The sequence below is a fragment of the Nansenia antarctica genome, assembly GCF_963989245.1.
Source record: "Nansenia antarctica genome assembly, chromosome: 2".
NCBI classification, from domain to species: Eukaryota; Metazoa; Chordata; class Actinopteri; order Argentiniformes; family Microstomatidae; genus Nansenia; species Nansenia antarctica.
This window is the reverse complement of record NC_137675.1, coordinates 66,034,805-66,060,293: the sequence shown is the minus strand read 5'-3', so window position 1 is coordinate 66,060,293 and position 25,489 is coordinate 66,034,805. Positions and strand designations below refer to the sequence as shown.

The 25,489-nt window shown below is 45.1% G+C and overlaps 1 protein-coding gene across 3 annotated transcripts; it reads right to left on the bottom strand.

Moving 5' to 3' along the window:
• Nucleotides 1-1,104: 1,104 nt before the first annotated feature.
• On the bottom strand, nucleotides 1,105-24,235 carry pbx4 (pre-B-cell leukemia transcription factor 4; the record flags this gene model as incomplete). Of its 3 annotated transcripts, none has more annotated exons than XM_080524547.1 (9): nucleotides 1,105-1,194; nucleotides 1,382-1,468; nucleotides 3,964-4,067; nucleotides 5,433-5,589; nucleotides 5,736-5,871; nucleotides 6,008-6,198; nucleotides 6,392-6,636; nucleotides 19,073-19,146; nucleotides 24,051-24,235. In XM_080524547.1, the coding sequence occupies 9 exons, from the start codon at nucleotides 24,233-24,235 to the stop codon at nucleotides 1,105-1,107; spliced, it is 1,269 nt and encodes a 422-aa protein (XP_080380673.1). The 3 variants fall into 3 exon arrangements, with proteins under 3 accessions (XP_080380673.1, XP_080380674.1, XP_080380675.1); XM_080524548.1 differs by having other exon boundaries at nucleotides 3,964-4,034; XM_080524549.1 differs by lacking the exons at nucleotides 1,105-1,194; nucleotides 3,964-4,067 and having other exon boundaries at nucleotides 1,425-1,468.
• Between the last annotated feature and the right edge of the window lie 1,254 nt (nucleotides 24,236-25,489).

The following is a 25,489-nucleotide window of genomic DNA, read 5'->3' as shown; positions in this document are numbered from 1 at the left end:
TACAAACCATCTACTTAAGCTGTTGATGACTAGCCACAGGGGGGCTGTTGAGCCAATCACCCTAACATAATAGAGGATAATTCAAATCTCCCCTCTGCCCTCTCCCTCCATCCCTCCATCCATCTTCCTCAGTCCAATCCTCAGACCCAGAACCTAACTCCTAAAACTACTGTTACCAGATAGGTGCGCCTGTAAAAAGGTGCAAAGGTTTGTGCTTGACAGATCCAAAGTATATATCTACTTTCCATAAAAGAGGTGGTAAAAGAGGAGGGGTGTGTGTGGTTGTGTCTGAGCATATCTGACCTATAAAGCACTACAAATCCTCCCCAAAATTAAACATCAAGCGATAAAGGATGGAAGATACTACGGTGTCTTAGCGTTTAGTTGCCAGAGGTCGTTCTCGGAGGAACCGAAGGGGTGACAACTATCAGGGCAGCACTTTGGTACAAGCAAGGTGTGAGCAGAGCTCTCTCTAGTGACCTGCATCACCGTGGTGCCTGGCGAGAGCGAGTGACTGGTAATCACATGTCAACACCAGTGCTTCATGAGGCAGTCACACAGTTTACCAGAGCAAAGGGTCTAGGCTCCCCCAGTGAAGGATGAGTGCAGAGGTCAATACAACATGGACAGGCTGTGAATACTGGGTGGAGTTAAGACGTGCATATACACAGGTAATGTACAGACATCATGACCACCGACACAGCCAGGTTAGGGATTTCCAAAAGGTCCTTGAGGTGAGGGAATGCCTGGGTCTTGTAGGTCACGTTCAATCTGAGAATGAAGGAGCCTCCAGACGTTTCAAATTCAATAGTAGGGTGGAGGGCAATTCCTTCCATCTTCTGTTCGGCTGTCCGTTTCACGGTCCACAGAAGTGTAGAAGAGAGAGTGTGTGTGTGTGTGTGTGTGTGTGTGTTTGTTTGTTTCGGTGTGTATGTGAGCAGGTACATGTACAAACTGGCATGGGTGTCCAGTCCGGAGTTGGAAAGTGGAAGATTGTGGCAGAGGGAAGCCTAGTGATCAGAGCAGACCACAGCAGAGTGTAGAGTCAGGGAGGGGGCTGGGGGAGGAGGGGGCAGGTGGAGGGGGGAGGGGTACGATGGTGTCTCAGTTGGAGGTGTCAGAGTGGACGCTGCAAGGAGGACCAGGTGGCGAGGTGACAGAGGGGTTGGTGGTGTCCTGCCAGCTGTTGTTAGCCTACAACAAAATTCAAGAACAGGAGAGAGAGAGAGAGTGAGAGAGAGAGAGTGAGAGATGGTACATGGATGAATATTGTACGTCAGTCTTGTATGATGGACAGAAATCATGATGGATAAATGTAAAGGTTTTATATTAAGGGTCAAAAGCTGTAAACAAAAGGAGACAAATAATAGACAGCACTCACATCCAGGCGGTGAGGGGTGTAGAGGGCGCTACCTGACAGCTCCTCATAGCCGCCCGTCAGGTGTGTAGCATGGTGCAGGGTATCCACCTATCAGAAACAAGAGGGTGTAAGCTAAATAAAAACACCAGGATACACAGGCGCACGCACTCGCACACCAGGGTTTCCGTTCGAAAAAAATTGTGCCGGTCAACGTGTCCGGGAAGATTTCAATTTACCGGACAAACGTGAGATATTCCGGTCATCATATTAAAATATAATATAGCTGTTTGTCGCGGTGATTACTGTTGTGTAGCCTATAGTATATGCCGTTTAATGTCTATTTCTCATCCGATACGATTAGATGCGAGCTATATAATAAATATAATAATATTGGCTAAATATAATAATATTGGCCAGCGCTGAACGCGCGCCACACTGGGAACTGAACAGACTGCATCGATCAATGAACGGACTCCACATTACGTTAACTGAAGTCTGTTAAATTGTTTGGGATTAATTTTCTATTTTCTCTTTCCAGTTTTACCCTTTTTTATCAATAAAACAACGTCATTTCTATAACTAGGTCTCGCTGGTTGGGAAAGCATTTAGTTTAGCTGCCTGTCAAATCATACTTAATCGGACTCGCGAGTATGACAATGAGGAGAACATAACTGTTTATTGAGAAACGATTGATAGGCAGGCTGGGATACGTATATAAAGAAATACCACAATGTCTAGATTTATAACATTTTATTGAAAAGTGCAAGAGGTTACATGTAGGCTTCTGGCGTGACACGGCTAGCCTAATTTCCATTCATATGCCTTTTATCAGATAAAATAAAATAGAAGAAAACTCTTTGAAAATAAATAGGCTTTAAATGAACTTAACTGCTTTCAGTAGCTCAGTCAGTCCCACATACTGATGACATGCGATGCCATTTTTTGCCATGTGAAATGCAACTGAGAGTGCAGCTTATTGTTAGCCGTTTCATTAGCCTGCTCACAGTGGCCTTTCATAGCGGTTTGCTGTTGCCTCAAACTGACCGCCGATATGTGCTCACTGCACCGACTGTGATCAGTGAGACATTCTCATATTCGCTATGCTATATTATGCTCCTCTCGTGAATCCGTTATTCCTCCCCGATTTTTTGCACGGTGAGCAGAACATTTTTCCTTCCCCATCTAAACGCAGCCAGGGGAAATGTTCTTTCCATTCAACTCGGAACCCTCGAGACTTTCTGGCTGGAGGAGCCACTACCTCCATCTCTTCAGAGTCAGACTTCTCCTCAGACTCATTGTAGCTTGGTTTCATGAAGTAATTGTTAAGCTTACTTTGTCTTGCCATGTTTACCTCTCGCGCGCTATGGTGCACTTTGAGCTGCAACGTTTGCAGGTTAAAAGCAGGGTTGCCAGATGGGCCGGGTTATCGCCGAATGGGCTACTGGGTTTAGCGGTAATAGACTGGTTAGGCTGTAAAATCCCATCTGGCAACCCTGCCACCGCTGTTTCGCGGAGTCATCATCATGCCGGCGTCAAATCATATAATAATAAAAGAAATATATAGCCTATATATTCGTCTTTTTTAATATAGAAGGAATCAGAATGTGACAATTAAACTTTAGCGAATTGTATTCAAATTGTGCTTAGAGGGAATTATTTTCACCGGACATTATGACCGAAGAGGTTTCAATTTGTCGGACTTCAATAGATTTTACCGGACAAAGACCGGTAATTACCGGTTAACGGAAACCCTGTCGCACACACACACATATAACCACCCAGTTTTTGCATCAGAACATATTCTCACACAAACAAAGGAGGAACAAGGAACTAAAGCTTCCACAAACCTCTGCTGTATCTGTAAATGCAAATCAGCATCACCCTTGACTGCTCTCCCTAATTTCTCCCTTTGTACTACAACCATTTCACCGTGGGCTCATATCCACCACTGGAATATCACAATTCTCTATCATCTCATGGCTGCTGTCATACACCATCTCTTGGAGTGACAGCTTTACAGTCAATATCCGTTAGTGTTAACTGTTCAGACAAGGCATGAGATGAAATGACATGATCTCACCATCCATTGTTAGTTCTCTATTCTCAGTAGCTATTGACCGGTAGGTAGATACTGTGGTATTACTGGTCTCTTGGACTCTTTAGGACGCCAGGCTGACTACAGCAGAAATCTGTGGATCCTCTGAGGGACGACATAAGTGTGCAAGTACACATTAAATCCAGGACGGTGGATGGGGGACGGGGGACAGGGGAAGGGGGGGGGGGGGTGGAAGGGATGTATGTATGGAGAGGAGGAATGTCTGGGTGGGGTGGGGGGGTTACACCAAGGACTAAACTGAACAGCACAGGGGGTTATGGAAGGTCTGGAGATGGAGAGGGCCGTGTGCACCATGAGACATTTGTGCAGGGTGGAAAGGGGCAAGTACCACGGGGTCAAGGGAGTTAGGGGTTGATGCTAGGGCAGGGTCTAAGGTGGGGTCACAGCCAGGAGGTGCTAAGAACAGGTATCTAAGGATGTTTAGGTGGCTGGGTTTGTAGGGGGGGGGGGCATTGAGGCAGGCTTTGCAGATGTCCTCAGTGCCTACCTGCGGCTGCAGAGAGGGGGTGATGTTGAGACCCTCCCCGTTGAGTGAGCGCAGGCCAAGGTAGGCGTCGCCTGTGTGAGACAAGCTGTATGACCCCGATGACCCTGCAGGCAACACACGCAGCCAATCGGTGCCAGGGTCAGAGTTCATCAGGGGTCATGTACACTTGCTTTGCAAAGGAACAGTCACACCCTATGATCTGATCCGAGCAACTTCTTTAACATGAGCGTCACTGATCACGGTCATGGCATTCTGAATGGGTGAGCCATGAGTAGAAGCGATGGAGAAAAAAAAAGGACTTGGAAATTCTTTCCAATACCAAAACTGACCAAACTGGGACGTCAAAAAATATCGACTCATGTAGTGTCAGGATACGGTTTATCTCTTCAACATTTCAAGTCATACAGTAGCATGATACCACGACTCCTTCACTGGCTGTTATCAGCCTCCAGTGGTTTACAGCGGAGGAGATTCAGCATGGAGGTAGCAACAGGGAGCTGATCATGACATGGTCCTTCTACAGGTCACAATGACTGAATGATCACCTACCTGCTCCTGTCTGCTTCCTGAGCAAATAGGGGTAACTGTTCTCTGTGTGTGTGTGTGTGTGTCTGTCTGTCTGTCTGTCTGTGTGTGTGTGTGTGTGTGTGTGTGTGTGTGTGTGTGTGTGTGTAAACTGACTGTGTGAAGCGTGCTATACATGAAGACAGCGCAAACAGAGTATTTGAGGTGCTTGCAGAAATGAAAAAAAAAAGAAGTGACATGTCTTTATTTTGAGGATGAAAAATGGAAGATGCAAGAGTGGATGTCAAAGGAAGTGGTGAAAACTGCAGAATGCTTACAGGAATTGTGGTCTGATGGGGAGGGGGGTGGGGTCATTTCCTAGTAGCGATAATAGTTCGATAAAATATGGCCATAAGCTAACACAAGCATAACAATAGAACATTCATACCGGAAACGCATTCATTAGTAGTAAAGTGCTACAGAGCACATGGCTGAGAATAATGGTCTACAGAACTAGCAAGGATACTTCATTGCTACTACCTATAAGGTGCACACTCCCCGACGAGTAAGCAAAAAAAAAACTGGTAAATCCAGACATTCATCTCCTCCCAGCCAACCGCTCTTCAACTAGTTCAAGACTCAATAAAGACTTGCTCTATCAAAGATTCAATGAGAGCAACACCAAACAGGGCAGACAAGCAAAATGGAAGAACGAGTCTGATGGAGAGCCAGCCAGCCACAGACAAGACAGAGAGAGGCAGGCAGGTAGGCAGGCAGGCAGGCAGGCAGGCAGGCAGGCAGGCAGACAGACAGACATTGTCCTTCTGACTGTGACGTTCGTATGTTTCAGTAGTTCTCTTCTGTGTTTGTATGATGAGTTGAACTTTTTAGTGTCATAAAAGCATTGACCTGATGAGGGTGATGGTGTGGATGAGGTGGTGGGGGGGGGTGGGGGCACACGGTACCTGAGTTGGGCGTCGCCGGAGAGTTGGCCTGGCTAGCCTGCGCTGAGACGCTGGCAGCATCCACCGCTGTTTTAACGGCGTAGAGGTTCGCTTCCTCCTGGAACTTACCAATGTTCTTCTTGTACCGTATTCTCTTGTTGCCGAACCAGTTAGAGACCTGGGGGGGAAGGGGTACACACGCACACAGACACACACAGACACACACACAGACAGACACACACACACACACACAGAGACACACACGGTTAGTGCTGTTGACAGACAGCAGCAGCAACAGAGCTACGGACGAGGCTGTGAGCTCACCTGAGAGACGGTGATGGCACACTTCTTGGCCAGCTCCTCCTTGGCCTCCTCGCTGGGGTAGGGGTTGGACAGGTGGGAGTAGAAGTACTCATTCAGCACCTCTGTCGCCTGCTTGTTGAAGTTACGCCTCTTGCGTCTGAGGCACAAACGAGACGAACGAGTCAGTCAGGGGGATGACGTAGAATGTGTTTTGTGTTTAGTATTAGCGCTACATGTACAGCAATTATACAAAGGCTGTCTGGGAAATTCCAAACAGTCGGACAGACACAGACCTGGCGTCGAGGAAGCGAGAGCGCAGGATCATGACGGCCTCGCAGGTGCTCTGCTTCAGCTGCATCTGGATGGAGCTGAACTTGCGGTGGATGATGGCCACCATGCGCTCGATCTCTTTGGGAGAGATGGGCCGTGTGCGTGACTGCTCCCTCAGTAGGTTCATCACATGGTTGGTGAACTCGCTGCATGCCTGGAGTAAGGAGAGAGAGGAGAGAGAGTGACGATCCAGTCAAGAGACAAGAAACCTGCCCCCAAGGGTAGATCTTTAGGAATGAATATGAATAAAACTTTACATAATCATTTGGTGAGCGAGCTCGGACAAGTTTAGCCCATTACTTACCACCACCCCCCCCCCCCCCCTCCCCTCCATCCCCCGCTCTCACCTGCTCGTATTTCTCCATTTCAGAGTGGTAGATCCCACGGATCTGGGTCAGTTTGGCTCTGTAGTCCAAGTGCTCGATGCTGCTGTCATTGGGCGACCCTCCTGCCGCTGCTGCAGCTGCGGCCGCCGCTGCGGAGCCTCCGCCCTTCTCTGGGCCTGACACGCCCTCCGCCAGCAGCATGTTGTCCAGGCGCATGATCTGGGGATCTGGGGGGTCCTCCTCATCCACGCCCCGGATACTCAGCACTGGAGAGGAGTCACAGGAATCACACAGGCAGGCAGAAACAACATTATTCACATTAACTGTCATTCTCAATGCTGCACTGCACAGTGGAGACTGTTTAAAATGTTGCAAACACCACATTAATTCTGCCAAAGAGTGACATTATTCTGGGTTTCGGGGACTGCAAGGGAGGACACTCTATCAATGCTAAATTTCAAGGAGAAGTGCAAAGCTGTCAAAACACCAGTCAAGTTGCTCCCCAGAGTCACTGCCCTGGGATCTTTAGTGAATTCTAAATGAGCCTGCAGTTGCCCTGTTCCGACAGCAGAGGGCAGTGTGGCCCCTCGGTGGCAGGCTGCTGGAATGTGGGGCTCATGAGGCATGGGGATAGTAATAGGAGTGCATGTGCTGTCACTATGAGCTCCACTGGCCATAAGTACAGCTTTCAGCCGCTCCACTCCACCAGTGTATTAAACCAGGACCTCTGTCAGCCTCCAGCCATGCACTCATCTCTCTCTCTCTCTCTCACACAAACACACACACACACACACACACACACACACACACACACACACACACACACACACACACACACACACACACACACACAGTGCAGTCTCTCTCGCACAGAAACACAAGTTTCAACTAACAGCATATGCGAGTCAGTATGCAAGTGTGTGTTGGATGTCATGGTGAAGCCATTGTCCGTTTTTTAAATGTGTTGTTGTGGGTCAACAAAAGAGCAATGTATTTCACTGTCATCACCAACAACACCATGAATGGGCATCTATCACAATAGGTGATAGTCAAAATGTAGCCAACACTTGACCAGCATTGTGCATTTATATTGGTATCAAGCCATTCACCATTTACGTCAGATTTTATGATGTAGGGCCCAAGGTAGGTAACATGCTCAAATTGCACCAAGGCAATCTAGGCATCTAAACAGCAGGAGAAACAGACGTGTGTTTGAGTAATTGATGGACGCAGGCAATAGGGATGACAAGATTCATTACAAAAGAAATGTTAATGTATTTATTGCCGCTTACACACTTTGAGATTCAACATTGGGGATTATGTAGCCTAAGCCAATCAAAAAATATCATCAAAGGTGTTTTTTTTGTTGTTGATGTTTTTTGCTTCTGCCACAAGAGCATGGCCATAACAGAATCACTGAATAGACAGACATCAGACTCCACAGGGGGAATAAGTAGGACAGCATTTAGACTAGAGGTGAGAGAGAGACATCTGGAACTTTACTGCATTAATGCCATGACTAGCAGCTTGCGGAAAGCATATTCTGTCCAGCAGAAAAAACACAAGACAAATCTTGTTTTAGTAAAGGAGTTAGTTAACACTGCCCTAGTCCTTTGTTTCACTTTAAACTGCACCAGAACTATTCTGCCAAGTACCCCATCCCCCCTTCAAAGGTCTCCCTTCTCTAACTTCTCTCCAACTTTCCCTCCTTTTTTATAAACTCCCCTTCCCTCCTTTTTTTTTTCCTCCCCTGCTTGTTGCTCTTTTTTCCTGTTCCCTCTTGCCTCTGACTCCCTCCACTTAGCTCCTCTCTCTTGCTCCCCCTTCACAGAGTCACATTCCTTCTCTGTTGCTCCCCCACTCAGGGCCCAGGAATGCAGCAGACCCAGCCGACTGAACTAATGACCCCGATTGGCCCATCCCTCTCCCTCTCTCCCTTTCACCCTCTACCCTTCAGTCACTCACAAAGCACTACTTTAGTACTTAGGTAGAGAGTGCTTTTATAACGTGTATGCACCTACAAGCCTATACTTTAAGTCCCACTAAGTGTTAAGAAGTTTGGTGTGCGTCTGAGTACATGAAGTTGGATGATTCATCTGTGCTTCACTAAGTTTGGGGCTCTCTCTCTCTCTCTCTGTGTGTGTGTGTGTGTGTGTGTGTGTGTGCGTGTGGAAGTCCGTCTGGGCGGTCCTGTCCCAGACACAGACTCTGCTCCAGACTGACTACTTCCTGGCCCAGCAGAGCGGGCAGGGTAGTGGAGGAGAGCGCCGTCTTTAGGTTTGCCATATTCATACATGGGGATTGAAAAATTTGACCTACAGTCAAGAGGGCAAAACTGTAGGCCTTCCACCTCTCCTCCTCCCCCCCACTACTCATTATGGCCCCCAGCTGTAGCCTAATGCCCTTAGATTCCCCTAATTACTCCAATTAAGCTGTGATTTCTGACAATTACACTCACACAGTCTGGAGTGGGGGGGGGTTAGGGCTATTCAGAAGAGTTGAGATACAGCGAAGAGCCGGTGACACAAGTAAAACAATCATCGTTGTAAACACACCTAGTAAGCCTATACATGAACATCGTAGTAGCCTATAAGCCTATGAATGCTAATCTGATACTATGTTCTAAGGCATACCCATTTGCCCATCAGACAAAATGCGTAATTCTACTAAGTACGTGTATAATGTTTCGGCAATGTTTTCCAAAACCCCCCCATAAAAAAATAGGGAGCTGTTGGAAGGCCCACAAACTATATGCGTAGCTGTTAAAACCACATCATTACGGACCTGCTACCACCCTAAGGCAGGTTGTGTGGCATTGAGAGACAGAGCGAGCAACCCATACTATGAAATATTCAGGGTATCCAGCTGGGTTTCGACTGCATACATAATCACTCTCATTTCTGCACAGGCAATATCGCAATGGTGTGCAGTGCAGTGCAGGTACAATACATGTGTGGAAGTGTAGGGGAAGTCTAACTAACAGTGCAGCGCTGTATATTAAACGGAATGTCTACAGTACATTAGAGAGACGAACCCCAAAACAGATTCGGTATATCATTGCTCAGCTCACAGCACATGCTTTATCCTCATCTGTCTATTCTCTCTCTCGCATCCCCTTTTCACTCTGGCCTCTCTCCGCCCCCCCCCCCCCCCCCCCCCATATCCCCTCCCCCCTCCGCACCCCCCAGCACCCCCCTCTCTCCCTCTGTTCTCCATTTCAGTCGAGTTCTCCATGTGAGCCGCAATCCCTCATGCTGTCAGCCCCCCCCCTCTCTCCCTCTCTCTGTAGACAGACAGGATTAGCATTTTAATTGCATCAGCTCCCTTGGGTATTCTCAGCCTTTCACTGGGAGAGAGCGAGAGAGCAGGAGAGAGGGAGAAGGGAAAAAGAAAAAAAAGGTAAGAAGAGGGTAGAAGGAGAACCAAGGAGAATTGGAAAAAAAAACAAGGAGTCACAAGAGGAGATATAAAAACAGGGAGAGAAAGCGAGAGAAACTGTGAGAGACAGAGGGAAAAAAGGCAAAAAAAGACTGGATGCAGGAGTAGAGGTGCAGTGGAGAGAATACAGTGTGATAACACATACACAATCATCCTACAACTACAGATTGAAGACTGAGAAAGATGTTTTGCAATTTAAAAAAATGCTAACCTACAAGCACAAATAAACTCCACACAAATCTAAGGCAAAACTAAAAACACGAAACTCAACAAAGGAAAAGAGCACACATTCTGTGGCATGGATCTGGAAAATAACATTGACAACCAGAAATGGCAGATTGTTTAAACTTTTTTGAGGGGGAGAAATGCAGACTTGGTACAAACGTCTGAGCACAATTTCCACTGCTTCACACAGCAGAGCGTTCCACTATGGGTACTAGGTTGAACACCTCTCTGTCTATGAAAACAGACTCATGAGTGCTCTAGTTCCATCAGAGAGGACTGTAAACTGACTCTTGGGCACAGGAGGAAATTGAAGATGGTTACTGAATCCAAGGGTTGAGTGGATTCAGATCCTGTGTGTGCTGCATGGGGGCTGAGCAGCCATTTGACGGAGTCAGAGTCTAGTACAGTCAGGAGGAGGATTCCCTTGCAGCAATGCTATCTATCTCCCCCTGACACACGCTCACATGGCCCTGGTAAACAAGCTGTTCAGATTCACAGTCATGTGACATAGCCTAACCACAATCACAGGTGAGGCATCTGATGATGAAGGACATCTTCACATGACTATTAATGAATCCATTATTTTTTTTGGATCTGCCTTCCGCTAAATGTAGGCTTACAGTATTATTGAGCAAAATTATATTCCGCTGCATATTCTGCTTCAGACTGACTTCCTTACTCTATCCTTTGATGGTGTTTTTGGTGGAGGGGAGTAAGCTTAGGAATCCATGAGTCAGTTCCTGCTTTAAGCAGCTCAGGCTAATCAGCATCTGTTCGGAGCTGTTTACTAAAACCCTGTTGCACGCACCCACAGGTCCACACACAGGCGCGCACACAGAAAAAAATCTGTCTTACAGCAACCGAAGCTGGTATGCCCTCAGAGATTACAAGTCGCCTTATCAAAAGACTGGCATATTTTATAAATAAATACTCTGAAACGCGTTTCCACAAGCACTTCCCTCACCTTTCCTTAACTGAATATGACTGGACATTGGGAAAATAATGACACCAAATGAAATCACACCCTGGCTACTTTTCACTGTCTCTACCTAGCTACACTGATCCATCGTAAACCAATCTCCTCTTTCCTTTGCACCAGATGTGATTCTCTCATTCTATCAGAGGCCATGTCCAAAGCTGCGTGTGGCTCCTCTCAGGCACTAGGCAGTAGGTAGGGAATGTGAATGTGAATGTAAAGACAGTGTCTTGGTTTCAGTTCTATATTTACTACTACCGGTACTTGATTCTTGGACAGTGATGACTCGTAATTAAAGGGAACAAAAATATGAGCTGTCATTAATTACCCCCCCCCCCCCCCCCAATCAGTTGTGAACCCACATTGTAGTCTAGGACTCTGATATTGAGAAAAACATGATTCTACTACCGTGAGGGGAAACGTTTGTGCGGCAAATTTACAGTAGCTTGCAGTGTATTTACTAGGCCAATAAGTAAATATCTTGACTGAATAGGTTACATGGTAGTCTCCTGGTTGTGTTGGCAGGTAGAAGAAGGGCTAGGACATAGCATTATAATTTCAGAAATATTAGCCTAGCGATGATTTTGAAATCATTGTGTTGTATGGTTGCACAAAAAGAGACAATGGTTACCTCTTGGCAGGAGTATCAGGTAAATCATGTCCATATTGGGTTTTTGAAACTTTAATTAAGCCTGTTTAATCTAGGTATCAGGCCTAGGTATCAGGTGGCATTTGCAATGGATACTTACACATAAGCTTCCACTATTGAAGGCCAAATGCGAAATTTCTCTGCAACATTTTAACAGACAACTTGCTGTAGTCGCCTCTATAATGTAAAACCCCTGCAGCCCTAGTAATAACAGTATTGATCAGACAGACTGGTTCCTTTGGCCTCTGAATGAACATTGCGATGACGCGATGACCTTAATGCCCTAACAAGTTGAGCTCTTTCCAAGGCCATGATGGTCTCACCCCAAAACACACACACACACACACACACACACACACACACACACCACTCCTTCGCTCTGGAAGGTGTAAGTGGTCAGTGTCGACACAGTATGACCTGATTAGGATGTGAATGGGAAAACTCACACCCTGGGCAAACACCACACTCCAGCCCAACACATCATTAATCAGCCCTTAATTAACAAGAGGGGAAATTCATGGCCACCAGAGCAAAACAGACTTCACTCAGGTGCACATGGTTGAATGCCTGCCCGGCTGCACACGTTCCACTGGTTAACAGAGAAGACCGTTGTCTCAGTCTGTTCATTTTCAATAATGATAGAAAAAAAAGTCTACACTAGCAAATACACGTATTACTATTTGTTCAGATGTAGTGGTGGTCTGCCATCCCATATTCCTCATAATAATAACCACATACAGTGGGGAGAACAAGTATTTGATACACTGCTGATTTTGCACGTTTTCCCACTTAGAAAGAATGTAGAGGTCTGTAATTTTTATCATAGGTACACTTCAACTGTCTGTGAGAGATAGAATCTAAAAAAAAAAATCCAGAAAATTAAATTGTATGATTTTAAAGTAATTAATTTACATTTTATTGCATGAAATAAGTATTTGATACATCAGAAAAACAGAACTTAATATTTGGTAAAGAAACCTTTGTTTGCAATTACAGAGATCAGACGTTTCCTGTAGTTCTTGACCAGGTTTGCACACACTGCAGCAGGGATTTGGGCCCACTCCTCCATACAGATCTTCTCCAGATCCTTCAGGTTTCGGGGCTGTCGCTGGGCAACACAGACTTTCAGCTCCCTCCAAAGATTTTCTATTGGGTTCAGGTCTGGAGACTGGCTAGGCCACTCCAGGACCTTGAGATGCTTCTTACGGAGCCACTCCTTAGTTGCCCTGGCTGTGTGTTTCGGGTCGTTGTCATGCTGGAAGACCCAGCCACGACCCATCTTCAATGCTCTTACTGAGGGAAGGAGGTTATTGGCCAAGATCTCGCGATACTTGGCCCCATCCATCCTCCCCTCAATACGGTGCATTCGTCCTGTCCCCTTTGCAGAAAAGCATCCCCAAAGAATGATGTTTCCACCTCCATGCTTCACGGTTGGGATGGTGTTCTTGGGGTTGTACTCATCCTTCTTCTTCCTCCAAATACGGCGAGTGGAGTTTATGCCAAAAAGCTCTATTTTGGTCTCATCAGACCACATGACCTTCTCCCATTCCTCCTCTGGATCATCCAGATGATCATTGGCAAACCTCAGACGGGCCTGGACATGCGCTGGCTTGAGCAGGGGGACCTTGCGTGCGCTACAGGATTTTAATCCCTGACGGCGTAGTGTGTTACTGATAGTTTTCTTTGAGACTGTGGTCCCAGCTCTCTTCAGGTCATTGACCAGGTCCTGCCGTGTAGTTCTGGGCTGATCCCTCACCTTTCTTATGATCATTGATGCCCCACGAGGTGAGATCTTGCATGGAGCCCCAGACCGAGGGAGATTGACCGTCATCTTAAATTTCTTCCATTTTCTAATAATTGCGCCAACAGTTGTTGCCTTCTCACCAAGCTGCTTCCCTATTGTCCTGTAGCCCACCCCAGCCTTGTGCCGGTCTACAATTTTGTCCCTGATGTCCTTAGAAAGCTCTTTGGTCTTGCCCATTGTGGAGAGGTTGGGGTCTGATTGATTGAGTGTGTGGAGAGGTGTCTTTTATAAAGGTAACAAGTTCAAACAGGTGCAGTTAATACAGGTAATGAGTGGAGAATAGGAGGGCTTCTTAAAGAAAAACTAACAGGTCTGTGAGAGCCGGAATTATTACTGGTTGGTAGGTGATCAAATACTTATTTCATACAATAAAATGCAAATTAATTATTTAAAAGTCATACAATGTGATTTTCTGGATTTTTGTTTTAGATTCCGTCTCTCACAGTTGAAGTGTACCTATGATAAAAATTACAGACCTCTACATTCTTTCTAAGTGGAAAAACCTGCAAAATCAGCAGTGTATCAAATACTTGTTCTCCCCACTGTAGGTTACTGAACAAGGGAGGTCCCGACAAAGAGTCTTCCTCTGACAGTTCTTCTTTGCACAGAGCACTCCTGTGATGGAGGAAAAGCCAAGCAGGAAATGTCAAGAAGGGAGGAGGAGGGCGAGGAAGAGAGAAGTAAGGGTTGTTACAACACTGGTACAATCTTCCCCTAGTCCCAGGCTCCCCCCCCCGCCCCTCTCTCTCTCTCTCTCATCAGCCCAGCTGCCTCGTGCTCTCATTAGTACTGCCTCTTAAGGAGCTCCTAAAGACTTTGTGAAAAATGAACGCTCATTTGAGAGGTCGTTAATTTGCACTGTTATGCAAATTAGGTGGCAATTAAGCAATAGATCAGAGGAGCAGTGCCCATTTATAACGAGAGAACAAGCTATATGACAGAGTCAGATGGTACCAGAGAGAGCTGAAGCTACAAGCCAGTCTTGTATATAGAGCACTTCTCTCTGCTATAAAACCAACATTATTCAGTGTCCATTATAGTCCTACAGTGCAGCTCAGGTCTAGGGGTACATTCTACACTGGATGGGATGGGTCAGGTAATCCCTAATTGGTTCAGCTAACCCATAAACATGTATCAACCCATGGCAAACAGATGTAATAAACAAAGCAAGATAAGAGGCTCAGCTCCCTCACATACAGACTGCACTGCAGAGTGAGTTGTGTTTGTGTATGTGGGCTCACACCTTCGCGTGAGACAGACAGATTACGATAGATTAGCAAACCGCAAACCTAATGCCTCAATCCGAGTGTCACCCATCTAAACTCCCTCCTTGGCAAGGAGCTCCAGAGGCTTATGGAGAGAGTGGGGTCGTTAATGCCTCCAATAACCCAAAACACGCTATTAATCCTGGGATGACTGTGTGTGTCAGCCTCCTTTCCTGCGTCTGTCCATTTCCCCCCCCCCCCCCCCCCCCCCCCCTTCGTCTCCATATCTCGTATTTATGACATGGTGTGAAATATACAAATATACTCTCTGGGACTCCGCTGCGGAGTTCTACGGAGGGGTGGAAGGCTCCCATCAATTGTAATTAATCCTTAATTAGTCAGGATTAGGAGCTCGGCTCTGACACTCCCGCCCCACCACGCTAATGGAATCCAGCTGAGGCCACATTTACATATCTTTAATTAAAGAGATGTTGGCTGCCTTTTACAACTAGCCCTCAGACTGAGAGAGGGGGAGGGCCAAACAGGGGGAGGTGAGCTGAAATGAAGTGGTGAGAACACTGGACCCACAGGCGTGACGGCCCACGGGAGATCAGAACATACTGATTCAACACTTAAAACTGACAATTTACAGTAGAAATGAATGGATCTTAAAAAACATCAATGTGTGCAGCACACACATCGACAGCTGAATGAACATAAGTGACAGATTACGGAGAGCCCGCACATGAGCTTTCTGGTAATGATTGACAGCACCACAGTCCAATTAATGTTCTCACTGATTCCTAGCCCAAACTTGACTCCAGTTTGATTGATTAGGCTGAATTTGTCCATGATGTAAAGCCCACGACAGTGAGACATTTACATCTTCACATTATTGAGAGGCTCTATTCCTAGAGGAATACTACACAACTGGGGAAAAGAACGGCCAGCCCACACACCATTAGGCCAAAGCAGAGGGTTGGGATGATGCTACCTCCCCAGTTGGAGGGCTTGTGTTGGGGGGGAGGGGGTGTCTGTCAGGGCCAGGGGTCTGTGTGATATTAGCTGTCTGCCAATCTGGCATGGGGAATGGACACAGAGTAATTACTGCTGCTCTTACTGCCTCATCAATCTCTCTCTATCACTCCCTCTTCCCCCCCTCACACCCTCTATCTTATCCATTCTCTTCTGTGAAGGAGGAGAGGAAAAAACGGATTGAGTGGCAGAACACTGCAGAGATGCTTGCAATTGAAATGAAAGATACATGCATCCATGTAACATTTTAACGTATTTTCTTGGCTCAGTCTGAGTCTGAGGTTAGATAGATCTGTGTTGACTATAATTTAGAATAATTTGTAACATAGAATTCAGATAAAAACTGAATTTAGTATTTCTTAAGTATTGTTATGACTTATGGTAATAATATACAGTATGTTTGTTTTCCCTCTCCAACATATTAGGCCTTTTGGACCCCCTTTACATCCAAACCCTGTGCTGCTCTTCACGACCAGGCCCGCAGGCCTTGCCTCGTAAAAAAAGAATAAAAGTCTGAGGTTTTCCACAACTCGTAACATTTTACGGCAAGGTTCAAATTACACTCTTTCAAATAATAATAATAATTAAAAGGCCTCTTAATTAGACTTGTAGGCTTCACTGTAGCACAGGCACTATACTCTATCAGAGCCAGACACAAAGGCATAGAGGAGTGGAGAACATTAAACTATGACTATTAATTTCATGATATTCCAACACAGACTCCTTCAAAATAAACTACACCATTGATTTAGTGTATTGGTGATTGGTGAAAATCACACATTAAGCCACCTGGGTGATGTTTTCAGAACAGCAATAGGATATTTGGTAATGAAGGCCTAATCTCATAATCAAATGGCTAAAGCCAACATCAAATATACAGAAATCACATCTTAGCCATCCCAAGTCTACTACTTTCTGGATAATAGAGTGATTATCCCTAAGCAATACAGAAACAGAGATTAGGCTAACTATTGCTTTATACAGCTACTGAAAATCAACCGCTTCAACTAAAGGCTGAAAAACAACAAGGCCCTGGAGAAAAAAAAAGGCATGAAATGTTTATTAAAATAAAGAGACGTTGTTTTTGTTTAGGTTTATATGTTCTGCTTGTATAGTCTTTCTGGAACTTACATTATTCTATAACGCTGTCCGAAAACAAAAAAACAGGATGTGTCTAACCACAAGATATCAAGTTTAAATACTTGATAACAGATGGGGAGAAAAGGAGCTGGGGACAGAGAAGAGAGAATGATAGAACAAGGAAGGTTGATAGCAATGTAACACAGAGGAAAACCTCAAAAAGAAAAGGAGAGCAGAATCTAGACCTAAGCCTTTTAAGTCAGACTAAAATTTGAGAAGAACTGCAGAGGCTTTTGAATTTTTTTGTTGGCGAAAGTTATCCTATTGCACCAACAGCTATTTTTACTGCAAATACCCAAGAGAGCGAGAGGGGGGAACATGAAGTTGGAGCAAAGGAATCGTCTCCTCAACTTTGATCAATTCTCATCTCTCTCTCCCATTGCTTTAATTAGTTTCAGAGTGAATTTTTAACAAAGATTTAACTCAACTCAAATTTCACGCAGATGAAGGTCATATGTTTAATGTGAGAGCATAGGACAACAGAGGCTGTGGTGGAGAAGTGGAAGGGGGGGGAGGTTGCTGGCATTAGAGCAGAACATTTCCTTAACAATGAAAACAATCTACCCAACTGCAGCACTCGGAGGAATTCACATCCCCTCCCCCACTCCCCCCCCCCTCCCCCTCCACCCCCGCCATTACCATATCAAAGCTCTGAGTTCAGAGCAAGTCTTCTCTTTCAAGAATGGGAGCGAGGAGAAGGGAGGGAGGGGGAGAGGACAAGACCGAAGCAGCAGGAGTAGACCCAAGCCCAAGAGTTTGCTTTTATCCCTGCTGTTCAGTGTGTGTGTGTGTGTGTGTGTGTGTGTGTGTGTGTGTGTGTGTGTGTGTGTGTGTGTGTGTGTGTGTGTGTGTGTGTGTGTGTGTGTGCGCGTGCATGTGTGTACAAGAATATGCGTGTGTCTGTTAGTGAAAAGACTGCAGAAAACATCTGCAGAGATACTACAGGACTACTGATTGGGGCTTCCATGAGCAGCAGCAGAAAGGGATGCCTTCTTCAATTCACATTCAGGACGCACATGATGGAGCCTGCAGGGGGTCTTTTGGAGATGCAGAGAAATAGCAGAGCAGGTATATGGTGCTGGTAGGGGGGCACTACATGCAGGGTATCCAGCAGAGTACAGCAGTGATTGACTTGATTGACAAGTCTCCTTAGGGGCATGATATATGGATGTCTTAAACAAGCATGCAGTGATGCACAAATACAAAAACCATGTCTATGATTAAGGCAAGATAAAATGTAGGCCTACTCCATACCCCCATTTGCCCTCGATGCTTCCCTTCCCTCCACCCACACCCACAGCTCTTGCAGACTGCACTACAAGGCTAAATGTGAAAATCAAAGTCAATGGCATTAAGGTAAATAAGACTGTTGGTTGCCTGGGCAACAGGGTAAACCGCCCCCCTCACTTAAGCCTAGCCTTTGCTCTCCCCCAATCACTGGAGAGCAATAATGCATTATTGACAGATCGCCACAACAGGCGGCAGTGCAGGGCTTTCAAACTGTATTTCAAGTTGGGAGAGATTTGCAAAGAGGGGAGAAAAGACCATGAAATGGGAGGTAAGAGAGGGTATAGAGGGAGGGAGAGAGGATGAAACTACCCACACTACCATAACCATCAATCTGCCATCTACTCCTACCCTCCTCCTGCCCTCCTCCTTTGAACCATACCAGAGATCTTCCAGATAGATAGCCGACTAAAATAGCTAACAAGATGGGAGAAAGCAACTTTTACAATAGAAAACTCTGAGTAACAGAGACCATTTCAGTAATATTTCATGAATAGAGAATTATTTCCTGTAACACTTGGTCTGCTGCCAGCGAACACAGAGCTGTCAATTGTAAGGAAAATGTGAAAACCACTAAAAAATTCAACGCACTACTTGAAATACACTGAGAAAAACACTGAAATACCACAAAGTAGGCTAAACATAATCACCTAAACAGGGGCCAAAACATTGCATGTGTGTATAATTCTCAGGTACGGATCAGCTCAACGTCAAACCATTCCACCCACTTTCTCCCCAAACCCTCGCTGCAAGATCGATGTTAGAAACTATGAGATGAATACACAATCAATCAATACTGTTTTCTGAGGGATCAATACCAGATCAACCAGGTATCAGGGGAACCATTAAAGACCCACCAATAAACGTAATCTGAACACTGGGATACAACTTGAACAGACTGGCTGAGAGCACAAAGACAGCGAGGGATGGAAGAGAGACTCACCTGTCTTCTCTTTGATCTCACACAGAACACTGAAGAGGGCGGGCTTCATTCTGTGACAGTTCAGGGCGTGTTTCCTGCAGGAAAGAAAGGAAGGTAGAGAGAGAGGAAGAGAGAGGGAGTGGGTGGCAGGATTAGGACACGCAGGCCTCTGTCCACAGCCATTTCATGTTACACATCATAAATACGACTATTCAACGATAGGTCTAGTGAGAGGTTATAGATTTGTGGATTTATAAAAGCTGATATACGGCGAGAACGTTTAAAGATAGCCCTTCCATGCTTTAAGGAATAATCAAATGAACCATACCTACAATATACGTTTCAAGTTTACAATCGCTGAGATAACAATGAAACAATTATTAAATAAAAATGTAAATATTGTTTTCTCAAAAGAAACAGTCCCTCTACACACATGAAAATACCATATACCTTTCAGATCTACACAAGTTTCTGGATAGGGCTCATAGCTCTTGGTAAAGAGTCTGTTGAAATCTTCTTCTGTTCCTAAGCCTTGTTACTTTTACACATTGAAATGAGACTTAAATCAACGGTGTGAAACACAAAATGACAATGATGTAGGCCTATGTGATCATTCTGCTTCCATATTAGTCAAATACCTAGGGCTGGTTTCATGGACGCAGATTTTAAGCTCTTCAGAAGCTCTTTGTCTGTGAAACTGACCACTAGTGTGTTACTACTAACCTACAGTATGTCCCCATGCCATACCATTACATAGAGCCAAACAATCAGATGCATTCAAAAAGCACTTTCACCTAATTGTATACATTTCTTAATTATAGTATGACGGTAAAAAAAACAAAGCAATGTAACAGGCTCCATCCCTGCTTCCACTCCAGGATAGGAGGTAGTCGTATTCTCCTCTGTACCACTGTGGTGTCCTAAATGATGAGTCAGGGCCCCACAGTTAATTCCTACCATGTTGCATATTTAGAAAGGCCTTTGACAGGAAACATGGTTTAATTGATGGCGGTCTCACAAGAATATTCATGAAGCTAAAGGTTTAGCACAGCAAGTTTGCGAACCGCTGCTTCAACTCAATGTAACTAGCCTAAAGCGTGGTTCTAATTTGAGAGAGCTGTTGGAGTGTCACAGCCATCTTCTAGTGTTCCAACTGATTCTCCCACTTAACAGGACCATGTCACTCACACACATCTGAATGAAATGGAGAGACAATTGTAAACACCAAACTGTCAAATCAACCAACAGATGCCAATCTGCTGTCGCTGTCCAAAACACATTTACATGCCTAAGCTACAGTGATATGCTGCTTACTCATACCTATTTATTACTGTGACTGGCATGTGACACAGGTTTTGGTTAGACTGCTCTGCTGCAATGAAATATTACAAAATCAGATAGGCTTTCCTGGACTGAATACTGAAAAGTGTTTCTCTACACATGCACAGTAAGAACACAATTTAATAGGTATGACGACACCTTCAATCGTTTAATGGATATGTCGGACACGAACTGCAGCCTGACGCATACGAGGCTATCGCTGACAGAGGGCGTACTCTTGCGGAAAGTGGCCAATGTTTATTGTGTTCCTCAAACAAGGTTCTCTGTCAAATACAAACATGGACCAACGCACACAGATGCACACCTTTCTAATCAAATACAGACATGAGGTGTGTCTTCTTCGACACACTGTACCTGTAAAAGCCATACATAAATATAAACTCTGTCAAGACAAACCGTGAGAGTCTGAGACGGCCTAAACTTAGAAACCAGTCGAGACCTAAACGTGACAAAAGAAAAACGTGGCTCACCTCAAATAGCAGAAGTCAAAATATAAACACTGAAATATAGGGCAGCTGTTAAATGGACATTCATGGATGGATGGATGGATGGATATAACAAGTGAGAACTACATACAAGACACTGTTGGGCGTCAGGAAGAGCGTCGCCCAAGAAATACTTCTGTTATCAACGCATCTGCTGTCAGCTGGAAACAATGATACAGCATCACAGGATGAATGAAACAACCACAAGACAACAGATGAATATGGGTACACCTAACCTCAACACCCAGTCCAGTTGTGTATCGAAGGCATATAGGCGTGTGTCTATAAGGAATGAGTTCCTGAGTATGAATGTCGCTGACGAGTGTGTGTGGATACGAGGGGATAACAAAGGTGGTTTGCTTGTTGGAGCATGGCCGTAATCATGTCCACCTGTGTGTCAGTCTTGTTTTGTCTCTGCTGGATTTGAGTGGGAGGGGACCGGGTGCCTTAATCATGGAGGGTATGAGCAGGAGGAGGGGGAGGGGGGGTGCTCATGCGGTCCTGTACTGACCTGTGCTGGAAGTTGAGCGGCACGCCACCCCCTGCCGTGCCCCCCCCAGCTCCCCCTCCCTCTGTGGGGTCGTCTGATCCACCCCAATGCGCCGGCGACTCCTCTGGCCAGCATCTGAACATAGGGTAACAGGGTGAGAGGATGAGGGAGGGCAGGAAGGGCACTCTGCACTGTGTCGTCCTCTGCTGCCCAGACAGAAATCCCTCTGCATCCTACCACACTGCAACCCTCCAGGACAAGGGCTAGGGGCTCCCATGAATGATAAGTAAGGCTATATATACAGTGGACTGGTTGGACATGTGTAATTCAAAATGGCACTCACATTTAGCTGATGTTTGTGGTACAGGAAAGCATCCTATTTCAGATCAGATATAAAATTGTAATTTTAAAATTCAACCGACCGTCCATCAGCTGTTTTCCTATTGTGCCACAAGAGCATGATCTTCAGGTCTACACTAGGTCATGGCTGCTTAGAGCGTCTGAGTCCATCTTCCAAAGACTAACAGATACAACATGCCGTGCTCAAATGTCTACAGTCCTAGGAGTAATGGCGCTACCACTTTGTAAGTGCCTGAGCTGCCCGTAAGTGGATTGCTATGCTCAAGGGGAGCATCATAAGTGTCTTGACTGACTAATTTAAGCCGCTTCTCAGAAAATGCCATTCCATCCATGTATTAGTGTTGCGGAACAAGCTGTGGCCAAAAGTAATTCAAAGGAGAGTGAACACCACATATCTCAGACACTCAATATAAATAGATAGCTAGCACACCAGCCTTGGTTATATCTAAAAAAAAGAACAACAGAAGAAAAACACTGGTGATGGCAGTATCCATATCATTGTACTGTGACAAAAACAGACATAGGTCTATATAAAGAAGAATTTAGAGATCTTTACTCAATTTTGGACTTATGGTAATTGTGATAAAAGCTATAGGCTAACGCAGTCACAAGGTCCACATGACTGGATTTACAAACCTATGGGCTACAACATCCCCTTGAAGGAGGCCGTAGGGCCAACAACAAATGCATTTCTCAAAAGGATACCAACAACTACCACTTGCAAAAAAAAGTGATTTAGGCTGAAAGGGCAAAACAGTATACATTGTAAAATAATATATATAAAGCAAGCTAAAAGCACAACAGTTTAAAACATTGCAGTTCTTCCAGGAACATTTTAAGCTATTAAGTCTTTAAACTCAAGACATTTAAAATATATATATATATATATTATATCCTTGAGTTCATAAGCTGCCCGTCTAGCCCCCCCCCCCATCTCATTAATAGAAACTCGATTAGCGGACAGCTGCACCCGCGTCCACATTATAGGAGAATTGATTGCGCGCTGCACACAATGAAAAGGCTGAACACCAGGGAGGGAGGGAGGGGAAGAGCAGGGAATTAATTAAGAGAACCAGGTGGTCAAATGTTGGGTGGAAAATCACTAGCTAATGACACACGATCACACGGTGGCCACAGTCTCATAGTGGACCGGCGTCTATTGTTAAAATTATGACACTTCTACTTTTGCTGACCTTAAGATGACTTGAAGACGCATCGTAAATGAATATGGGTCCTTTGCTTATTGTCATATACATTTTAACGTCAGAATCGTGATATGAAAACACGTTATACATTCCACATGCATACGCAGATCTAAAAGATGAATGACTCGTCAACAACAGTCTTATTCCATACTGTAAGGCATACAGATTGTTGCCATGTCAGCTATAAACCAATAAGTCCCCAAACATTTGACATATTTTCATTAGAACGTTAAAGACTATCACCGAGGATGATGATGGCTCAATTAAAGCGTTCCTGGTTATCTCTGCAAATGCTATATCGCGGATTAATATTTTCTCTCTAGCCTATTTACTTTTTCGATCTCACGCTGTAATTACGCTACTGACATTGTAATACACATAATATAATAACACATGTAATAATGGAACTGTACGGTTTATGTTCACACAGAAGTTGAATTACAGGTTTATTGTAGTCCACTTGTGTAACAAAAACCGCTCATTACTATGCAATAACAAAGCACGTAATCGGCTTTGTAACTGAATTTAAGTAGAATGTTGTTACTAAAGTCATTACAGCTATAGTGTGACTTGACAAGGAACATTTCATATCAGCGACCTCATTATCTTGAATCAAAACATTTATTCCACATAATCTTTGAGGTCGGGCAAATGTGTTTATACTCATGACATGTTGGACATCTAACAGAGAGTTTGGGCATGTCGTTGTGCCCACTCATCCAGATTGAGGTGACCACAACTCAACTTTCTCATAGATCTGAATGTTAGCTAGTATATATGGAGTGCCATTGTTAGACGTTTCAAGAACATTATTTCAAATTGAAGCAGAAACGAGGAATAGAACACGATCTGTGGACGTAAAGGTAATATCAAGACAGAAAAAGGCTCGCAGACACCTCTTAAAGTAGGATTTTCCTTAGGACCACACGAGATACTCGAACAACAATTCTGTAACATTATGCAGTTGTTCACAAACCACAATCGGGCGAATCACGTTTCACATGTCCATGCAATAACAAGGGGACAGAACTGAAGATAATAGACTAAACATGATTAAGCATAGAACAGTTGTCTCCGAATCATCTTCGCTCCATCTTCCCCTCGCCCGTTGGTCTTACCTGGCCTGCGCCTCGTCCAGGCTCTCGTCGGTGATGGCCATGATCTGTTGGAGAATATCCCCAATGTCCTGCTGAGGCTGACCGAGTGACTGCTGTTTCCTAACCGAGTCTGGGTCACCCACGTCGGCTTGGGATAATCCGCCGAGTCCGGCGAGACTCGCCAGCATCCGTGTCTGCTCATCCATACTTCCAAAGAAACCTTTTGCTCTTTTCCCTCAATCGAATACAACACAAATAGCTACGCTAGCTATCTTAACAATGCAACTCTCAGCGCAAAGCATACACCAGTGACTATCAAATAGTTCTACTTATTGTTTCCAACTAAGTTAGCTCTACTACACCCAAAAATAATAAAATAACAACACGATCCTACATTCAGATGATACTGTATGTGATAGCGGTTGTCAATAAACAAGGTAAAGCTAGCGAAAAGAAATGCAGCTAGCTCAGCAACCACCAGCAAGCTAGCCGTAGCCCCTCTGAAATTACAGAAAAAAATCAGTGGACACAGGCACTAGGTGTGGAGCTGGCAGACAGCGCCTGGCGTTAGAACATTTTCTCTGAGGGGGGAAAAAAAGCAATCTTCCGTGCAAACAATAGAAAATGCATTTAAAATCATGCAAACTTAAGAAAAAAACAAAATGTGCAAACACCTGGCTCACTAAAATCCTACATCCAGAATCCCGACCGCGGTGCTTCAGACTCAGAGCGGCTTCTCACAACACGGCTTTGATGTTTTCGCAAAAAGCTGCGCGAGACCAGAGACCAGAGACCAGTGAGCACCGTCCACTGACAGACACCAGCCCGCTAGCATGGAGGCTACTCACAAGAGCTAGCTCGTTTGAGTCGCGAGACCAAGCTCGTCCGACATTGATATCAGTTAGCGACTTGAAACAAGTCTGATTTGGTCACAGGGAGTTCTCGTTATGCAGTGGAAGGCAAGTACGGTATGCATGTATCCCCTGTTGTCTAGCTAAGTAGCTAGAAAGCTAATGATCAAAAAGAGGCAACTAGCTAGCTATGCGACTATTGTTACACAGCGGCAACCAGCAACGACTATCGAGACCATGTCACAAGATAAATATGTTCATTAAAAAAAATATTTCAGCTGACAAGCTAAGCTAGCTATCATGCTAACAACAAGACCATCCACACACACACACACACACACACACAGCAGGACCCGTTAAGTCACAACCAGCTGAACTGAAGGGTTTTCCCACAGATTTGATGGATGTCAATGAGAAAATGTGTTCGCTCAATGTGGTTAGCTTAGCTGGCCGTGAAGGCTTTTTCACCAGTCAGGCAAAGACCAGTTGACCCTCGGCTTTGCTGTTGTTGTGGTGGATTCGTTCAGATCTTTTCGTTTTTCCTGAACGATGCGATGGCCAGGAATGTACGATGCCTGATGGAGGTCTCTCCCTGCTCCGGCAGCCACA